The sequence below is a fragment of the Panthera tigris genome, chromosome C1, assembly GCF_018350195.1.
Source record: "Panthera tigris isolate Pti1 chromosome C1, P.tigris_Pti1_mat1.1, whole genome shotgun sequence".
NCBI classification, from domain to species: Eukaryota; Metazoa; Chordata; class Mammalia; order Carnivora; family Felidae; genus Panthera; species Panthera tigris.
The window spans coordinates 17,089,112-17,107,532 of NC_056667.1; the positions used below are offsets into that span (position 1 = coordinate 17,089,112).

The 18,421-nt window shown below is 50.1% G+C and overlaps 1 protein-coding gene across 1 annotated transcript; it reads right to left on the minus strand.

The window, feature by feature from the left end:
- Nucleotides 1-108: 108 nt before the first annotated feature.
- On the minus strand, nucleotides 109-18,007 carry HTR1D (5-hydroxytryptamine receptor 1D). The gene is made up of 2 exons (XM_042996265.1): nucleotides 17,914-18,007; nucleotides 109-2,519 (listed from the first exon to the last, which is right to left on the minus strand). Exon 2 carries the CDS (start codon nucleotides 1,929-1,931, stop codon nucleotides 798-800), a length of 1,134 nt encoding a protein of 377 aa, XP_042852199.1. The 5' UTR covers nucleotides 1,932-2,519; nucleotides 17,914-18,007; the 3' UTR covers nucleotides 109-797.
- Nucleotides 18,008-18,421: the final 414 nt, after the last annotated feature.

Genomic DNA, 18,421 nt, shown 5'->3' on the forward strand with positions numbered 1-18,421 from the left:
GGTGCTCAATAAATACGGGAGACTGAAGTGAACTGAAAGGCTTCTCCATCCAGGGAGAGGGGGGAGATTACCCAAAGACTTTACTGACCATGACGTCTCATGCTTTTTATTCGACAAGACTCAACATCTTAAGATCTCTGATGAGAACAGGATGTAAAAAAATAATTCAGAAAACAAAATTCAGAATGGTGTCCCACTCAAAGCTTGGTGGGTCCAAAGCCTGTCGATCTACTTCACAGAGGGTGATTGCGGTCTTTAACTTTTCAGAACATTAAGGTGGTACAGAGATACTGGGGAAGGAGGAAGGATACATGGCAGTTGATCTGGGTGTTATTTTCCAATCAAGGCTCCATATGGAATGGAGACCCCTCCATCCTGACTCCCAATTCTCTTTCGGCTCAGGTCATTCACCTCATCTACCCTACATTGAGCTCCATACAAAACTTAGGTAAACCAGAAAGCCTCCCATTTGTACCTGGGATCTTTCTACAGAGTCAGACAGCTTCCCCTCTGAACCGAATCAACGGGGAATCCTGTGGGTCGCATTTCTTCCAACATGGAGGAGTTGTGAAAATATTGGAATAATAAGTGGAATCTCCGGTCTTGTCCCCCTTCACAAAGCTTTTGGTGGCACCGAAGTCAAGAAGACAACAGGAGGAAGAGAACACCGAACAATTCTATTGATGGAACCAAAACCCAAGAGCCCAGGATTGGCCCAAATCTCTGGAGAAACAAACAAGACAATTCCAGTTGGGTTACAGGTCACAAAAGATAACAAGAGTCACCACCAAATAAGACTAGGAGGCTTTCCGGAAATGTACCACTTTCTGAAATGCTTGCCGAAACTCTTTGTTAAACGCAGTATATATTATTGGATTGATGAGGGAGTTTAAATACCCTAGCCAGGTGAAGAAGTCAAAGAGCGCTGGGTGGAGCCAGCAGGAGTCCCGGCAGATGGGAAGGACCAGAGATGCAACAAAGAAGGGCAGCCAGCAGATGATAAAGGCCCCCAGAATGATCCCCAGGGTTTTGGTGGCTTTCCTCTCTCGAGCGGCGTTAATCCTCTTCCGCTCCAGGACACTATCAGCCAGCTTGATTTTCACGTGGTTGAAAAAGAGAGGGGAGCCAGCCGCATGGGAATGCCCCTCATGGAGGCTGGAGCTGAGGGAGCAGAGCGAGGACCCCGCAGAGCCCGTGATGAGATGGGCCGTGGTGAAGCGCTTCCCATAGAGTGAAGGCGGATTCAGGATGCGGTTCCGGGCGGCCACGTAGATGCGGCCATAGAGGATGATGAGCAACACAGAAGGGATGTAGAAGGCCCCACACGTGGAGTAGATGGTGTAGGAGAGCTGAGACGTGTTCACCAGGCAGTCTGACATCTCCTCGTGAGTTTTGGCCTGCCGCCAGAAGAGTGGCGGGATGGAGATACAGATGGAGATGACCCAGACGGTGGCAATCATGGCGGCCGCGCGGCCCGCTGTCCGGCGTTTACTATACTGCAGGGCGTCAGTGATGGCCCAGTACCTGTCCAGAGCAATGGCACAGAGATGCAGGATGGAGGCCGTGCAGCACGTGATATCAGAAGACAGCCAGATGTCACACAGGATCTGGCCAAAGCTCCAGGTGTGGGTGATGGTATAGGCGATGCTGACGGGCATGACCAAGATGGAGACTAAGAGGTCCGTCATGGCCAAGGAGCCGATGAGATAGTTAGCTGGGGTGTGGAGCTTCCTGGTGAGGAAGATGGTGGTAAGCACAAAGGCGTTGGAAAGGACCGTGGCCAGTGTGATGATGGAAAGGAGCAGAGCAAGAGAGATCTTGAGGGCCCGGAGTGTCCCTGGACCCCAAGTCTCTGGGGTTTCTGTAGCATTCAGGGATCTGTTAGAGGCCTCCTGGAGAAGGTCTTTCAGTGGCTGGTTTGGCAGGGACATTCTAGGTGGCTCTCTCTTCCCACAGACTTTGACACCCCCAGCTCCTTTCACAGTTGTCCTGCTTACAGAGCAAGGTCATCCTTCTGTTGCACGCTGGTGGGAACCTTCCATCAGAACAGACCACAGTGATAGGACCTCGAGAAGACTTCACTATTTGAAGAACATTGAGACGACAGCCGGCAGTTAAAGGTCTTTCCTAAATGGGATGAATCCCAAGATGTCTCACTATTCTGAAAGTTTGTCCAGCAAACGGTCAAGCCCAGGGGACATGTGCTGAATTGGTTAGACATTTATCAGAATATTATACACCAGTGTGGGCAATGCTTTGGGACTCTTGCTTTTGGCATTTTGGCTCCTTCCAAAGCTTGAGGGATAAATGTGTTTAATGAAAACTTCAGAATTTCCCCCATCCTATTCTGAGAAGAGTCTGGGTTTCAGGTTTCCTCTGGGGAGCTTTTAAAAATTTTAAAAGAAGTACCAGCAGATTCAGAAAAGCAGTCCAGTCAATAGCTCACCGTTTCCCCAGGTTCATCTTGACACATCATGTGGCACTTAACATCGGTTCCTGTCCCAGTGATCGGTTTGAGCCTGAATAGACAAAACATTCTGGTTACCAAGACCTGAAGTGTGCATGAGCTGGAAGAAGGCAAAACACACAGATCACTGTGGGTTCATCGACAGGGGCACATGTTCAGAGCTCTAGGGCTTAAAAAAGAAAAAGAGGAAAGAGGTTTTAGAAGGGCAATGTAGACGCTTGAGATTAATCGTAAGTTTAAAAGCATACTGCTTAGTGCTGGCAATGGTGCAGTGACACTGGCATTGTCAGAAGTGTAGGGAGAATACGGGAGAGGGCAATGTGCCCCACCCCCACAATTCCCAGAGGGGACAGAGCTGTTGGAAGCATCACAGGCTTGTTACAAATACATGAAATCAGCTTTGTAAATTATGAATCTGAAAAGTAAACAAAATAACTCCACACACAGGAAAAGAAAAGAAAAGAAAAGAAAAGAAAAGAGAAAAGAAAAGAAAAGAAAAGAAAAGAAAAGAAAAGAAAAGAAAAAAGGGTCACCAGGAAAGATACCACATTTTTACAATGTTTTTCTCTAGGAATTGGGGAGGGGGAGGTGACCTTTCTTCTATTCATAAAAATTTTCCAAATTTCCTAGAATGAGCATGCATGATGCTTTTTTTCTTAAATGTTTGTTTATTTTTGAGACAGAGAGAGACAGAGCATGAGGAGGGGAGGGGCAGAAAGAAAGGGAGACACAGAACCTGAAGCAGGCTCCAGGCTCCGAGCTGTCAGCACAGAGCCCGACGTGGGGCTCGAACTCATCAACTATGAGATCATGACCTGAGCTGAAGTCAGACGCTCAACCAACTGAGCCACGCAGGCACCCCTGAGCATGCATGATTCTTAAAGCAAACAAAAAAAGCAAAAACAGAAACACCTTTTGGTTAGTGAAGAGGTTAATTGCAAAAAAAAAAAAATTAAAACCTTAAGCATTTTTTCACAGTGAAAGTTCAAATCCAGAAAATGTAGTCAGCTTTCTAAATGGAAACTGGCAGTTTGGCCACAAAAAACCTTAAAGACTCATTTTCTCCTCTGTGCCCCTCTGGGCTTGAATCTGAGTTTCAGTTTTTAGAGATGTGGGGTTCTTGGAAGTTGGGACCCCAAATCAGTGATCAGGGTGAGAGAAACCAGAGCCCGCTCTCTACAAGGCCCATCTTTGGCATGAGCCCAGCTGAAGTCTGTGGGGCCCATGGGTAGCCCCTGATATACAGGGTTACCAAGAACAGTACCGGGGCACCTGGGTGGGTCAGTCGGTTGAGCGTCCGACTTCGGCTCAGGTCATGATCTCACAGTCCGTGAGTTCGAGCCCCACGTCGGGCTCTGTGGTGACAGCTCAGAGCCTGGAGCCTGCTTCGGATTCTGTGTCTCCCTCTCTCTCTGCCTCTCCCCTGTATGCACTCTGTCTCTCTCTCTCTTTCAAAATAACAAATATTAAAAAAAATTTTTTTTTTAAATATCTTCATAGAGGTGGGGAAACAGTCTCAATTTAAGAAAACCAATCTTAAACCACCTGCTCAAAAACATTCCCAAAGTTTGAAGGGTATTATTATTGTGTCTTCCATAGAGCTCTTGCTATGTTCCAGGCATGGAGCTGGCCCTGGGGCCAAGAGTCACCCCTGTGCCGTGGGCAGTGTGGCCCCCACCTTACAAATGAGCTGACCACACTCACAGAGGTGACATAACTGCCCAAGGTCACTCAGGTGGAAGTGGAAAAACTGGGTCCAGAGCCACTCTTGAAATTTCCATCCTTCTTCACGCTGCCTTGATCAGGAAGAAAAAGCCTTAAGGCACATGTGCTTCCAGGAGTGAAACTGGTTTGGGGCCTCACGATGATAGGTGAAAATGATGGCCTCTCCTGACCCCTCTCGCTCTGTGCTCCACCTCAAAAGCCTCTGGTTTTTCTCCCACTTTGGTTCACATGGAAAATGTGAAGTTGGGTTGGATTCTTTGGAATCTTCTCCTTTCCAGACAGACTCGGTGCAGTCTTTTCTCACGAAAGACTGTATGCTTGCCCCCACAAACCCATGCAGTCACTCCTTGCGTTTCAGGCATTCCAATGACCTCATTCAGTGAAAGGCGTGGGCTCAGAAAGGCCTGGGAGGCTGGTGGGTGACATCTTGGGAAGGGCAGGGTGGCTTACCTTGGTTAGGAATTCTGGGCTGGAATTCTGAGGGAAGCCACACGATTCTGAGGCTGCCTCCCTCCTCTCCTGCCCGCTGCCCTTCCCTACCCTAGACAAAGTTGGGGGCATTTCCCATAACCCAGCCACTTTTGGAGACAAAGACTGTAGCTCTATAAACAACTACCTCTCCTATCGCACTGCAAATAATAGATGTGCTTCCAGGAGTGAAACTGGTTAAAACAAATTAAAGCAAATTAAGACAACAGTGAGGGGGCACTTGGGTGGCTCAGCTGGTTAAGTGTCTGACTCTTGATTTTGGCTCAGGTCACCATCCCACTGTTTGTGAGTTCAAGCCCTGAGTCAGGCTCTGTGCTGACAGTGCGGAGCCTGCTTGGGATTCTCTCTCTCTCCCTCTCTCTCTGCCCCTCCCCTGCTTATGCTCTGTCTCTCAAAATAAAGACATAAACTTAAAAAACAAAAAACAAAAACAGTGAGATACCATATCCACCTAGCCAATAGGTAAAACATTTTGAATCCGTCATGTCACGTCATTTGGTGAGGGTGTGGACCAACAGGAATTGTCACCTACCACTAGTAGAGCGTGAAGTGGAGGAACCTCGTTAGCAAACAATCTGATATTATCTCATAAGGCAAAAGATGCAACGATTACCTCACCACCCAGTAATTTACACACAGCAGAGAAACTGTTCTCTGTGTTCACCAGCAGAGAGGAACAAGAATGGTCACGGTGGCGTTGATTAGAACGAACAACTAGAAACCGCCCAACGTCCATCCACAGCAGAGTGGTAGAACGTGGTGTTTTCCTCTGAAAGTACCACGGAGAAGCAAACCTGAGTAAACCAAAGCTGCATGCGTCAAAGTGGGTGCGTCTCACCAACACTTAGTGCCAAAGCCAAAAACACGTAAGAAGAAACACACTGTCTAGAGATACAGATATATGTGGCAAAGCCATAAGGAAAAGCAAGGAAATATTAAGTATAAAATCCAGGACGGTGGTCACCCCTGGAGGGGAGAAAATGCAGGAATATGATGGTGGAGGGTTTTTAAAGGTATCAATGATGTTCTATTTCTTGAGGTGGTGGTAGTTACATAGACATTTATTATTATTCTTTGAACTGTAGGTATATTTTAGATATACTCTTTTGTAGGGAATGATAGATTTGTAATTTTTCTTAATCAGTTTTGTACATTGTAAAAAAAACAAAAAGAACCCTACTACCAAGAGTAGCACTGATATATTTTGATACATTAATACCTGTTGATACATTTGAATCCAGAAGTTCTGGGTTCTGGTCCCAGTTCTGCCACCCACCAGCAGGTAACCAAGGGCAAGTCACGACTTCTCTTTGACCCTCAATTTTTTCCTTGGTAAAATGGGAACATAAGCATGGCTATGCTGCCCCAAAGGGTGTTTAGTACTTCCAATAAGATCATGTACATGATGTGCATTAAATTGTGGAGACCTGAACAAATGTAATGAGGGTAACAAAGATGGCAGGCAATGGCTAAAAGCATACATTTTAAGTCAGGCAGGATCGGGTTCCAATTCCTGCTGTCCATTTTCTTGCTATGGCCACTGGACAAGTCACTTAAGCTCTCTGGGCCTGCATAGCCTCAGTGATGGAGATGATAATCCATTCCTCAAAGGAGCTTGGGGAGAACTGATAAGATCATGGATCCAAATGCCCAACATAGTGAATGACGAGTTCTCTGGTTTCTCTATGATGCGTCCGAGTACATTCAGGTCTGCAGGCAACAAGGTGTCTTTTGTCCACTGTCCAACAAGTCACCAATATCCATTTAGGTGAGTGATGTCTGCCATTGTCGGAACTACCAGCCACACTAGGGAGCTTCTCTCCTGCCCACCCCCGGGAGCCATCATGGCAGCAGCGAGGACTCCTCTCAGCCCAGTAGCATCTCCCCGAAATCAAGTTACACGGACCCCAGCTACACCGTACACCCCCAGCTCTAATGTCTCTGCTGTGAGAAGGGGGGGGGGGGCGGTGGTGGAAACCAGAGTCTCATTCTCAACTTGCTCCACAGACCACCTCTACCCACAGCTGATTGGACCAGGGTGACATGTGACCCCAAATGGACCAATCAGATTCTCTCCTGGGAATTCAGCAAAGAGACCGTGAGCAGGTTAATGGATTGATGATGGAAGGGGAACAAACTTCAAGTTAAGGATCCTGAGGCTGATGTCTGGCCACTGTCATGACTGAGGCCAAGGCAGGTTTGGGGGCCGCAGAAAAGCGGTGGTAAATAAGAAAAGAGGTCTGCAGAGAGAGGCAGAAGGGAGAGAACAGAGAAAAGAGCAGAGAAAGGAGAACCACCTACCTCAAGAGAGGAGAAAGGAAGCTTCCAGACCCAATGGCACTCCTTCCTATTCTTGGATGTCCATGAGTGACCTCTGTACCCAGGAAACCTCGTTTGTACCAGCTCATGCTTTTCCTAGTTGAGCCAATTCAAATGGACTGAGAAACAGTCCAACAGGCCCCCAGCAGGATTTCTGGGTTCCTTCCTCTCCAAACAATCCCAACTGTGAAATGGAGGCCAGTCATTTCACCTCCTGGGATTTCTTCTTCATCTGTAAATTGGGGTAATAGCACCTTTCTCCCAGAACTGCTCTGTGGATTCAGTGGGAAGGGTACAAGCCCAGACAGTGGCTGGTCCCCAGCAGGGCCTCTTTGGAGCCGTCTTAACAAGGGTTTCCTACCCAGGGCTCATTCGGTTTGCAGAAGATCAGTCACCTCCCCTTTCTGAAGGATCTTTATCTTAACGGAGTCATAAAACCTTGCCAGAAACCAAGAGGATATGTGGGTTTAATGTAGCCTCAGAAGCCAGGCTCATCCTTTTGTAAGGAAAAACAAAACAAAACAAAACAGGGTTCTGTGATAAAGATTTGTTGCAGCAGGAAAAATACCCCCCAGAGAAATTGTTGTCTGATCTTTCTCTAAAAGCCGTGCGGTATGGCTGCATGAGCCCTGGATGGGGAAATCATTCTCCACAAATCTGAAGAGTGCTTTACATTTTATTTTTTTTTTAATGTTTATTTATTTTCGAGAGAGAGAGAGAGAGAGAAACACAGAATCTGAGGCAGGCTCCAGGCTCTGAGCTGTCAGCACAGAGCCCAATGTGGGGCTCGAACCCATGAAACGTGAGATCATGACCTGAACCGAAGTCGGACACTTGATCGACTGACCCACCCAGGCACCCCAGAGTGCTTTATATTTTACAAAGCGCATCCACATTTGTTATATCGTCTCCTTCTCTCTATGGCATGGGACCTCCCTCAGCCTCAGTTTCCTTCCCTGTAAAATCACAGTATCAACTTTACCTCCTGGGGGGCATCAGGAGCATGAAATAATGTATGTGGGTGAGACTAGAAAAGTGTTAACGGGGGTATGTACGTGCGTGTGTATCTATCTACATCTGAGTGCAAGTTTTGACTTCTAATTAGTATCTTGAGCGAGTCAATCTTTCACCCGTTTCTCTAATTATAAAATCTGGAAAATGTAGAAGATAAAACATAGCTAAACCGCTGACCAAAAACCTCCACTCCCAGCTCTAGAACTAACAAAAACATGCATGTACATCCGCCTAAACACTTGGGTAAGAATTGCTCACATAGGCACTATTTAACAGCCATAAACTGAAAACTACCCAAACAGACAGCAGTGGAAGAAGGGACAAATGATTGTGGCATATCCATCCAGCAGAATATCACACATCAGTGAGAAGGAATGCCAACTGCCCCCTACACACAACCATACAGAAGAAGCTTCTTATGCTCAACACTGTGATACCACATGTGATTCAAATTTCATAAAGCTCAAGAACAGGCAAAACTCACCTACACGGATGGAAGTCATGTGAGAGTGTTGCCCTTGAGGCAAGGGGATGCAGTGACTGGGAGGGAGCACGAGAGGGCTTCTGGGTGAATGAAGGTCATGTTCTACTTCTCCAGCTGGGTGTGTTCCTCTTGGAAAGTTCATCAGGCTGTACACGTGTTTGGGGCACTTTTGTTTTTGTAAAACGTTTACCCAAAAAAAGTAGCGGTTAAGTGCCTAAGTGCCTAAGAACCTTAGCCACCAGTTCTATGGGTCAAAAGGAGACCCTGGGCTTGTCACTTAACTTCTCTGAGCTGTTTCTTCAGGTGGAAAATGGGGACAAGGTGCACCTGGCTGGCTCCATCGGTGGAGTGTGCGACTCTTGATCTCGGGGTTGGGTACAGAGCCCTACGCTGGGTATAGGGATTACTTAAGAATAAAATCTTTTAAAGGAAAGAAGGGAGGGAGAAAGGAAGAAAGAAAATGGGGATAATAACAATACGAACCTCAAACTGCTGTTATGTATTAGTGAGCTGAACAGAAAGCCCAGCCATATAGTAAATGCTCCCTCAATTACAGTTAGTTATAATTAGCAGTCCCTCTCCGGCAAACATGATTTAAATTTTTTTTAATGTTTATTTATTTTTGACAGAGGGAGAGACAGAGTATGAGTAGGGGAGGGGCAGAGAGAGAGAGGGAGACACAGAATTTGAAGCAGGCTCCAGGCTCCGAGCTGTCAGCACAGAGCCCGACGCAGGGCTCGAACTCATGGACTGCGAGATCACGACCTGAGCCAAAGTCAGACACTCAACTGACTGAGACACCCAGGTGCCCCACTGGCAAACATGATTTAGAAGGAACATTTTATTTTTATTATTTTTTTTAAACTGTAAATGTTTATTCATTTGAGAGAGACAGAGCATGAGTGGGGAAGGGGTAGAGGGACAGAGGGACACAGAATCTGAAGCAGGCTCCAGGCAGGCTCGGAGCTTTCAGCACAGAGCTCGACATGGGGCTCAAACTCACAGACCTGAGAGATCATGACCTGAGTCGAGGTTGGATGCTTAACCAACTGAGCCACCCAGGCACCCTAGAAGGAACATTTTAAGTGATGCAATCCAATCTAATCAGCTGAGATTGCTGATGCCCAGAGAGGCAGGTGCCTTGTCCAGGACCACATAGCGAGGGTTGGCACCCCTCGCAGCTCAGCTCAGTGTTTCTACTACCCTGTGCTGCCTCCACCTTCCCCTGTCAAAAGGAGGGGTATATTTCCTTGTCCCTCAAGTCCGAATTCAGCATGGACTAGCTATAGTCAACAGCATGAGGCAGAAATGGCAATGAGCCAGTTTCAGATTTAGTCTTGAAGAGGCTGTGCATGTTGCCACTTGCACTCTGCCATTGCCATGAGAACACGTACGGGCGAGCCCACTGGTCCCGAGAGGAGGCGAAGACACATGAAGCAGGGCCACTTCAGCCAACTGCCCCAGCCAAAGCCAGCCTAGAACAGAGCCCCCCAACTGACCAACAGATGCATGTGTGAGCCCAGCTAAACCAGTAGAAATGCCCAGCCAATTTCAGATTAAATCAGCCAATCTCCAGATGCATGACTCGTAGTAATAAATGTCCTTTTAATCCACTCAGTTTGGGGATGGTTTGTTACACAGCAATAGCTGACTGATATAGTCCCCTCATTTGCTGAATAACTAAATTCTAATGCATAAACCTAACTCTGCCTTGGCTCTTTTCTCCCTTCTCTGCCCTTGCCACCACTCTCCTGTTTCAGGCCACCATCTTCTTTGGCTTAAATGGTCTCCCTGCTGCCACTCCTGGCCCCTCTCTATTCGCTTACCATATCACATCCAGAATCTTCCTTTTAACTAAAAGTCTGACCACGTCACTCTTTTACAATCCTCTAGTGGCTCCCAAGGCACCTGGGATTCAGTCCCAGCTTCACAGCTTGGTCTAAGAGACCCTTTATGAATTGGTCTTTATTTATATTTCCAGCATCATCTCCTGACCCAGCTGGCTGTGACCTTTGTACTCTGGTGGCACAGATTTGGTCGTTTTCATGGCACAGGGTGCCCAGTGCTGTTTCCTGCTCTGAACCTCTGTCCCTGTTGTGTCCTCTGCCTGGAAAGTATCCCCTCTGCTTGCCTAACCCAAATCACACTTCAGGACTAAGCTCTGGTATCTCCCCAGGAGGCCTTCCCTAACCTCCCCCCAGCCCAGCTTGGGTTAGATATCTTGCTTCTGGTTGACCACCACATAGTGCTTACCATGCTGGACTGTCTCCATCACCGGACCTTGAGTGCAGGGACCATGTCTTATTTAACCCCTACAGCCCTGACACCTGACCCAGAGCAAGAGATCGATACCTGTTTATGAAAGTCTCCCTGAACTGGTGAGGAATGGACTCTGCGAACAGAGCCTGGCTTGAGAGGTGGGAGCCCTGAGCTTTTGCTTGGCTCTGTCATGAACTCTCTGTGGCCTAAGTGAGTCCCTGCTCTGGGCCTCAGTTTCTCCATCTTGAAAATGCGAGGGTTAGACCAGATCAGAGATTCTCTGGCTGTGCATTAGAATCTCCTAGGGAGCTTTAAAAACATACAAATACTGTTAAAAAAATATATACAAATGTCCAGTCCTTAACCCACCTAGAGCCCAGGCACTGTAATTTTTTCAAGCTCCCTAAATGTTTCGAGGAGATTGAGAACCTCTGGCCTGGGTGATCGCTGGTTATCTTTAAAAAGTCCAAGGCAGGCGAAGCCTGTTTTCCAGGCCTTTGCAATAGCCAGGGAAGTATGAGAACTCAGCCTCTTCCTACTTTCAGCTTGGCACTGGGTTATTACTAGCTTTCAGCAGGGAAGGGGCCACCTTGGAAGACTAAGTGTGTTACATAAAGGCTCTTGCCTTTGTGGTTGGTTGACAACTCACTAGATTCTCCCATGCTTGTGCGAAAGTGGGCAAATGGGGTTTTAAACTCTCATCATCTGCCTCTAACTACCCCTTGGGGCAGAGTTAGTATGCCCATTTTACAGATGAGAAAACTGAGGTCTAGAGAAGTGAAAATGACTGGCCTAAGGCCACACAGGTAGTATGTGACACAGCTGGGATTGAGAGCCAGTGCTGAGAAACTCTAGAATAGCCAATCCTGGCCACACATGGCCACTGAGTGCTTTAAAGGTGGCCACTGAGATGTGCTGTAGTGTAAAACACACTGAGTGTCATTTTCCTTTTCTTTTTTAATGTTTATTGACTTATTTTGAGAGAAACAGAGAGAGACAGAGAGAGAGAAAGAGGGAGAGATAGAGAGAATGAATCCCAAGCAGGCTCACGCTGTCAGCACAGAACCCTATATGGGCTCTCAACAAACTCTGAGATCATGACCTGAGCCAAAATCAAGAGCTGGTCACTTACCCTATTGAGCCACCCAGGCACCCCAAAACACACTGAGTTTCAAAGAGTTAAAAAAAAAGAATAAAATATCTCACTAACAATTTTTTATATCAGTTGCATGATAATATTTTGGACCTATTGAGTAAATAAAATATGATTGAAATTAATTTCACTTTTTTCTTCTTTTAACACAGCTACCTCTAAATTTTCTAAATCTAAAATGAACTTTGTGGCTTTCTTTTTTTTTTAATATAATATATTGTCAAGTTGGCTAACATACAATGTATACAGTGTGCTCTTGGTTTTGGGGGTTAGGATCCCATGATTCATCGCTTACATACAACACCCTGTGCTCATCCCAACAGGTGCCCTCCTCCATGCCCATCACCCATTTCCCCCGCCCCCTACACCCCCCATCAACCCTCAGTTTGTTCTCTGTATTTAAGAGTCTCTTATGGTTTGCCTCCCTACCTCTATTCTTCCCCTTCCCTTCCTCAATGGTCTTCTAAGATTCTCAAGTTCCACATATAAATGAAAACATATATCTGTCTTTCTCTGACTTATTTCACTTAGCATAATACCCTCCAATTCCATCCACGTTGCTGCAAATGGCAGGATTTCATGCTTTCTCATTGCCAAGTGGTATTGCATTTTATGGAAGAGCCTAAATGTCCATCCACTGATGAATGGATAAAGAAGATGTGGTTTATATATACAATCTGGCTTGCTTTCTATTTCTATTGGCTGGCAGTGCTCTAGAACCAGGGGTTCTCAACCGGGGTGATATCGCCCCCTAGGGGTCATTTCGGATCTCGGTCCTCTGGGAACTCCGCACAATCCAGGGGCAGGGTTGGGGCGGAACAGGGGGCTGTGGGGGCGGGGGCGAGACCGGTAGTAGTAGTAAAGTGATGGCCAGTGTTATCAAGAGCTTGTTATATGCCAGGCACTGTTTTAAGCACTTCTCCTTTCTCAACTCATTTAAGGCCTACCACAACCTCCAAAGTCAGTCTTACTGGTATTATTCCCATTTCCCAGGGCAGAGAACTGCAGCTTCGAGACATGGCTGGTCTGAGACTGCAGATCTAGGATAGGAGTCCAGCTTGCTGTCTCTATGCTCCCCGCTCAGGAAAGGTGAACGAGTCAGTTCCACTCCCTCCTTCGTTGCACAAAACCCGCCCCCCACACACACACGCCTGCACACACTCACAAACTCTTTGTTGGGGACGTGTTCTATGCCAGGCTCCATCACTCCCACCTGAATGAGCTCTGCCGTCAGCCCTCAGCACGTACCCCTCCGCCTGCACAGATCAGAGAGAGGGCAGAAACAGCCACTGCAGCACATCTCACGCTGGAAGGAGCACACGCACTCCCTGGGGACTGTATGGAAAGTGCAGGCCCTGACTCCATGGGACCAGAGCGGGACCTGAGATTCGGCATTTCTGACAAGTCGATGCTGTTGCTTCCTGCAACACAATGAGTTGTGCAAGGGATGAGAGCGACGTCAGCTCTAGGGTTTAAGAAGGATCTGAGCGTCAGAGTGGGAAAGACTCGGGAATCCTCTAGTCCAACTCCCTCATGGTGCTGACAGGGAGAGAGGCCCAGAGAGAGTAAGACACTTGCCCAAGGGCACACAGTGAGTCACAGGCAGAGATCAAGTCTTCAGATTCCCGTCAGAGCTCCTTCCATTGCCTCCCATTTGCAGCAGGAACTTGAGACTCAGGACAGAAGTATCTAGTGGCTCTCGTGGCCGTTTCACACCATATGCTTTTGGCATCCTCAAATCTCCCAGTCATCTCAATCTGAGTTTCCATACTAGGGGAGTAATTCTCAGAGCAGACTGGCGGGGCAGACCAGACTCTACCAGAAACCTTTAGGGCTGCACCCCATGGTCCTGGAGTTCAACCTGCCACTCCCCCATGCTGCACATCTGGGTCCCCAGAGAACACCTGAGCTGATGGAGTGAAACCATTTTCAGGACAAACGAGAGGCTGTCTTCTCCAGACTGGATAAACAAGATATGAACAACAGGAATTCAGTTCCTAGAAATCAAACACTGAATTTGTTAGTGCTTACAGGATCCAAACCTGCTATTCACCATCTGTTCGCCCTGCTGGGAGGCACAATACAGCTGTGTTGGGAGCACAAGCTTCAGAGTCAGGTAGACTGGATTTGCTCCCCAGCTCTGCCACTTACTAGCTCTGTGACTTTGGGCAAGTTTTTCTGAGCCTGTTTCCTCATCCATTTAATAGCTATCTATTTAAAGCCCGCCACGTGTTGGCATAAGCAACATATGTGGACCCTGGGAAGACTTGCGGTGGCCCCAGGAACACCCTCCTGGAGCCCGGGTCCACAGACATGATGAAGATGACATCGGAGCATGAAGGGAGCCATGGGGAAAGTAGGAGGGACAGATAACCTGCCACAACTCTGAGAGCCCCTCTGAAAGTGGCTATGGAGCTGAGCACTGGAGGACAGATGCAGTCAGCAAGTGACACCTGCTCCACAGGACTGAGAGAACCTTGCCCTCCCTGCATCCTGACTCCTTTTTATTCACGTCCTGTTGCTCTCCCATCCAGAATCCAGCCCTTCCTCTCCTCCTCTTATTCACCTGCACTCAGCAGAACACCCCATCTCTGCGTGGCTGGGAACCTCTTCCTGCAAAAACACTGTGGTTCTCACTCTTCTGAGCCTTTGTCCAGGCTATTCCCTCTACCTGGAATGCCCTTTCTCCCATCTCCTCCGCGCTCTCTGGAGATTTCTCTGGACCCAAGAGATGGAACTGGTCACTCCCTCCTCCCCACCCCACTGGGCTCACTTGCTGACTGCCTGTCTCCCTGCAGGACTTGAGTTCAGGAAGGGGGTGAGTGGTATACATGTGTCAGGAAGCCCAGTGCCCTCTGTGTGGGGTACCCCTCATCTACTCATCAACTGCACCTTCACTCCCGGGATAAAATTCAACACTTTCCTTTTGCTGAAACTTGTCCACTCCTTCCACCACTCATGGGAGTTTGGGAGGTCCCAAACTCAATACAGTCACCTTCTTTCTCATCCACACCAGCCCCTTCTGTTTTCTCCTTGGTAGCCGTTATACTGTTCCCATCCACCCATCCCCAGCACTTGGCATCCTCCCTCTCCCTTCTCTTCCCTCATACTTCCCTTTCAAGTATGAGCCCGTTGAGGCTAAGAAAGGTAATGCAATCAGCTCAAGGTCACATAGTGCTTAAGTGGCCAGACCCAGGATCTTGCTCTGAGCAGCCCAGACTTCCTCCCTCGCCTCACCTCTTACTCTCCTACAGGTCCTGTCTCCCCTCCCTTGACTTCCCCCCACACATTTGGAGCCACTTGGTTCAGGCTGATTGCCCTCTGCACGGAAGGGCACTCTTGCCTTCATGCATGCCTAATGTAATCTGCTCTCTGTTCTCTGAGGCCCTTCTCAAAAGCCGCTTCCTCCAGGAAGCCTTTTCTGATGAAGCAGAAGCAAAATCTCCCTCCTTTAAACCCTCTCCTGACTCCAGGTTTGTCTGTGCCTCTCACTCCTGGGCTAGAAGCCCCTTGAAGGGCTACCTATTCCCTCCGCACTCCAGTGACTGTGGCACAGTAGGCTTGCAATCAATACAGAACTCCTTTGTGAGGCCCACCTGAGCCCAGAAATCACAGCAGCCCCTCTCTGCAGTCTGAAACTCTCCAACGGCTCCCATCTCAGAACAAAATCCGAAATCCTCACCGTGGCCTACAAGGCCCTATGTTGCCTGCCCCCCAAGCCACCTCTCTGACTTCATCTCTTACCGGCTGCCCGCCCCACACTTAAGTATCACCTCTTTGGCAAAGCTTTGACCAGCCAATATCAAGTAGTTCTCCTCCTCTATCACATCACCCTGCTTGATGCTCATTTTAGCACTTGAACCTATCTGGCATTTTCTGCTCATCTGTTACTTGTCTCCCCCCTCCACCCCCACCAACTCCCAAAACATACCTTCTGTCTAGCTCATCGCTATGTCCCCAGGGTCTAGAACACTGTGAGGCTGATAAGACCTAAATGGGTCTACAGCCTGAGGAGAGATCTGAGCTGGAGACAAACTTTTATGAGTCACATGCACAGAGGTGGTAACTAAAGCCAATGGGGTGGATGAGATCACCCAGGGAGAGTGTCTAGTATGAGCAGAGCAGAGGGCCTGGAGGAGCAGAGCAGCTAATGGCTGTAGAAAGGAAGATAAACCTGCAAAACCAAGAGACGAAGAAGGGCAAGTATGACAGCGTTAAATTGCAGGAGCCAGAAGAGAGGGTGTCCAGAGGAAAGGTGCGGTCGGCAGGGTCATCTGCTGCTGAGAAAGTTAAAGACTGAACGGCGTCTGCAGAATTCAGCTTGCTGGAGGCTACTGGTGACCTTGGCAGACCCCTGCCCCTCTGTGTGCCTCAGACAGGAGCTGTCTGCAATGAGAGGGACCTCTCAGGTCCCAGGAACTCCCAGCTCTGAGGATCTGTATTTCCGCTTATAGTCACATCACTTCATCAAGAACTGTCATCCATCTGGGGCCTTGGGGAAAAGGGACCACCCTGTAAATTTACCCTCATTATTTACCCATCATGTAACTGACAAACTCTAAGAAAGCTGTATTTCCAGGCCTGTACTAGGCACCATGGGGAGGAGAGGAGGCCGTGTGCCCTGCCCAGTCATGTCCAGCTGGCCAGCCCCTCCCTCCTATGTCACCCTCTAGCCAGCATCCTAGCTGGATACCAGTTTTCTCTCCACTTGGACAGGACCAAAGGCTGGAGAAGGCCCAGCTGCCAAGAGGCCTTGCTTGCTGCTGTTGGTAAAGCGTCCCTCCATGTCGTTGTGAGGAAGGCTGAGACCCCGGCCAGTGGCTGTGCAGTCCAGAGGGCAGCACAGACTGGTGATGTGTGCTCAATTAGAAAACACTGGAGGCTGATTCCAAGGAAGAGACTGAGAGATGACTTTGACCAGAGCAATTATTGCCACTAATGACTGAGCTGTTGCTTGTGGCCAGGTACTGTGCTGAGCAAAGACCACATTTGATTTGCACGGCGAGCCTGGAAGGCTGCATTCTTAACCCATTTCACATGGGAGAAAACCGCGCTCAGAGAGGTTCAGGGCTTCCCCAAGGTCAGGCAGCTAGTAAATAACCAAGCCGGGTTTGCTAATACAGACAATCTGATGGAGAGCACCTGCTCTTAACTTCGACCTTCCCCAGAGCTGGTGAGGCAGGGGACTTTAGTCTTATATCCTCTTCCAAGCAATGCGACCTTGGGCAAGATTTATTCTCCACTCTCCCCATCTGCAGCAAAGCAGATTTCTTTGCGCCCTTCCAGTTCCGACATTACATGATTAGCTAGGATTTGTATAGAACTTTACAGTTTATAAAAAGGCATCCTTATAGCATCTCATTTATTCCCACGGATCCTGCAGGGTGGGAGAAGATGCGCAGATGTGCAAACTTAAGTTCGAAGAGAGGCAGTGACCTGCCCAAGGTCACAAAGCAAGTCAGGGCCTGCCGGGCTTCGGGTCTGGCAACCGAGGCTCCACACTGGACGCTCGCTCATTCAACTCCCCCTCCAGAAAGAACCGGCCCCGCGCTGCGTCGCACGCCGCCCTGGCCGGCAGGGGGCAGCGCCCGGCTTCCCTCCGCCTCCCGGGGCCACGCGGGGGCGTCGCAGCCCCCGACCCCGGGGCGCGCCCCCCGCCCCAACCCGTCTCTTCCCGGCGCGGGGCACCCCGAACGCGCGCCTGCACCCCGCAGCCGCCTCCGGGCGCTGTCTCGGCCCCCCCCCCGCCGCGTCCCGGGGCCCCGGACGGCGCCCCCCAGACGCTCCCCGCGGGTCGGACTCGTCCTCCGGGACCACCTGCCCCGCGCGCGCGCTTCCCGTCCGAAGGCGCCAAGAAGGGGGCCGCGCGGGGTCACCGAGACCCCGAGGCGCGGCGCCCTCTCCCCGCCCCAGCGCCCTCGGGACGGCCGCCGCGGCCGGACTGGCTGCCGCGAGGGCCCCGGTGCGCCCCTCCCCGGGCGGCACTCGGCTCCGAGCGCTTACCCGCTCCCGGCCGCGCAGGTGCGGACCCCGGGCTCGCCCGCCCGGGTCCTGCTTCCTCGCTTCGCGCCGCGTCTCTCCGCCGGCGGCCGCCGCATCTCCGCCGCGACCCCAGCCGAGCTCCCGGCGCCGCCCGCCCCGCCGCCCCCGGGGGCTCGGTCCGGCCCCCGCCCTCGCGGCCCCACCTCCCTCCGCCCCGGCCGGCGCCCTGCGGCTCGCGCTCCGCGCTCCGCTAACCGCGCCCGCCGCTCCTCCTCGCTCCCCTCCCCCAGCTCCTCCCCCGCGAGGCTCGCTCCCCACTCTGCCCCCCGCCCGCGGCCCGCAGGCTCTGCCCCTTCCAGTCCCGGCCGGGCGGGGAGCTCCGAGCCCCCGCCGCCACCCCCGGCCCAGCCGCAGGGGTGGGTGGGCGCCGGCCCCGCCCCTGACTCCCCGCGCCGCACCTGTAGGAGAGCGGGCGGACTGGGTCCGCAGGGGCGGGTGGGAGGTGGGCCACGCCCAGAGACCCCCAGCC

Bases quoted from the DNA above. Each gene is read 5' to 3' on its own strand.
- HTR1D (XM_042996265.1), bottom strand. From the start codon at position 1,931: ATGTCCCTGCCAAACCAGCCACTGAAAGACCTTCTCCAGGAGGCCTCT.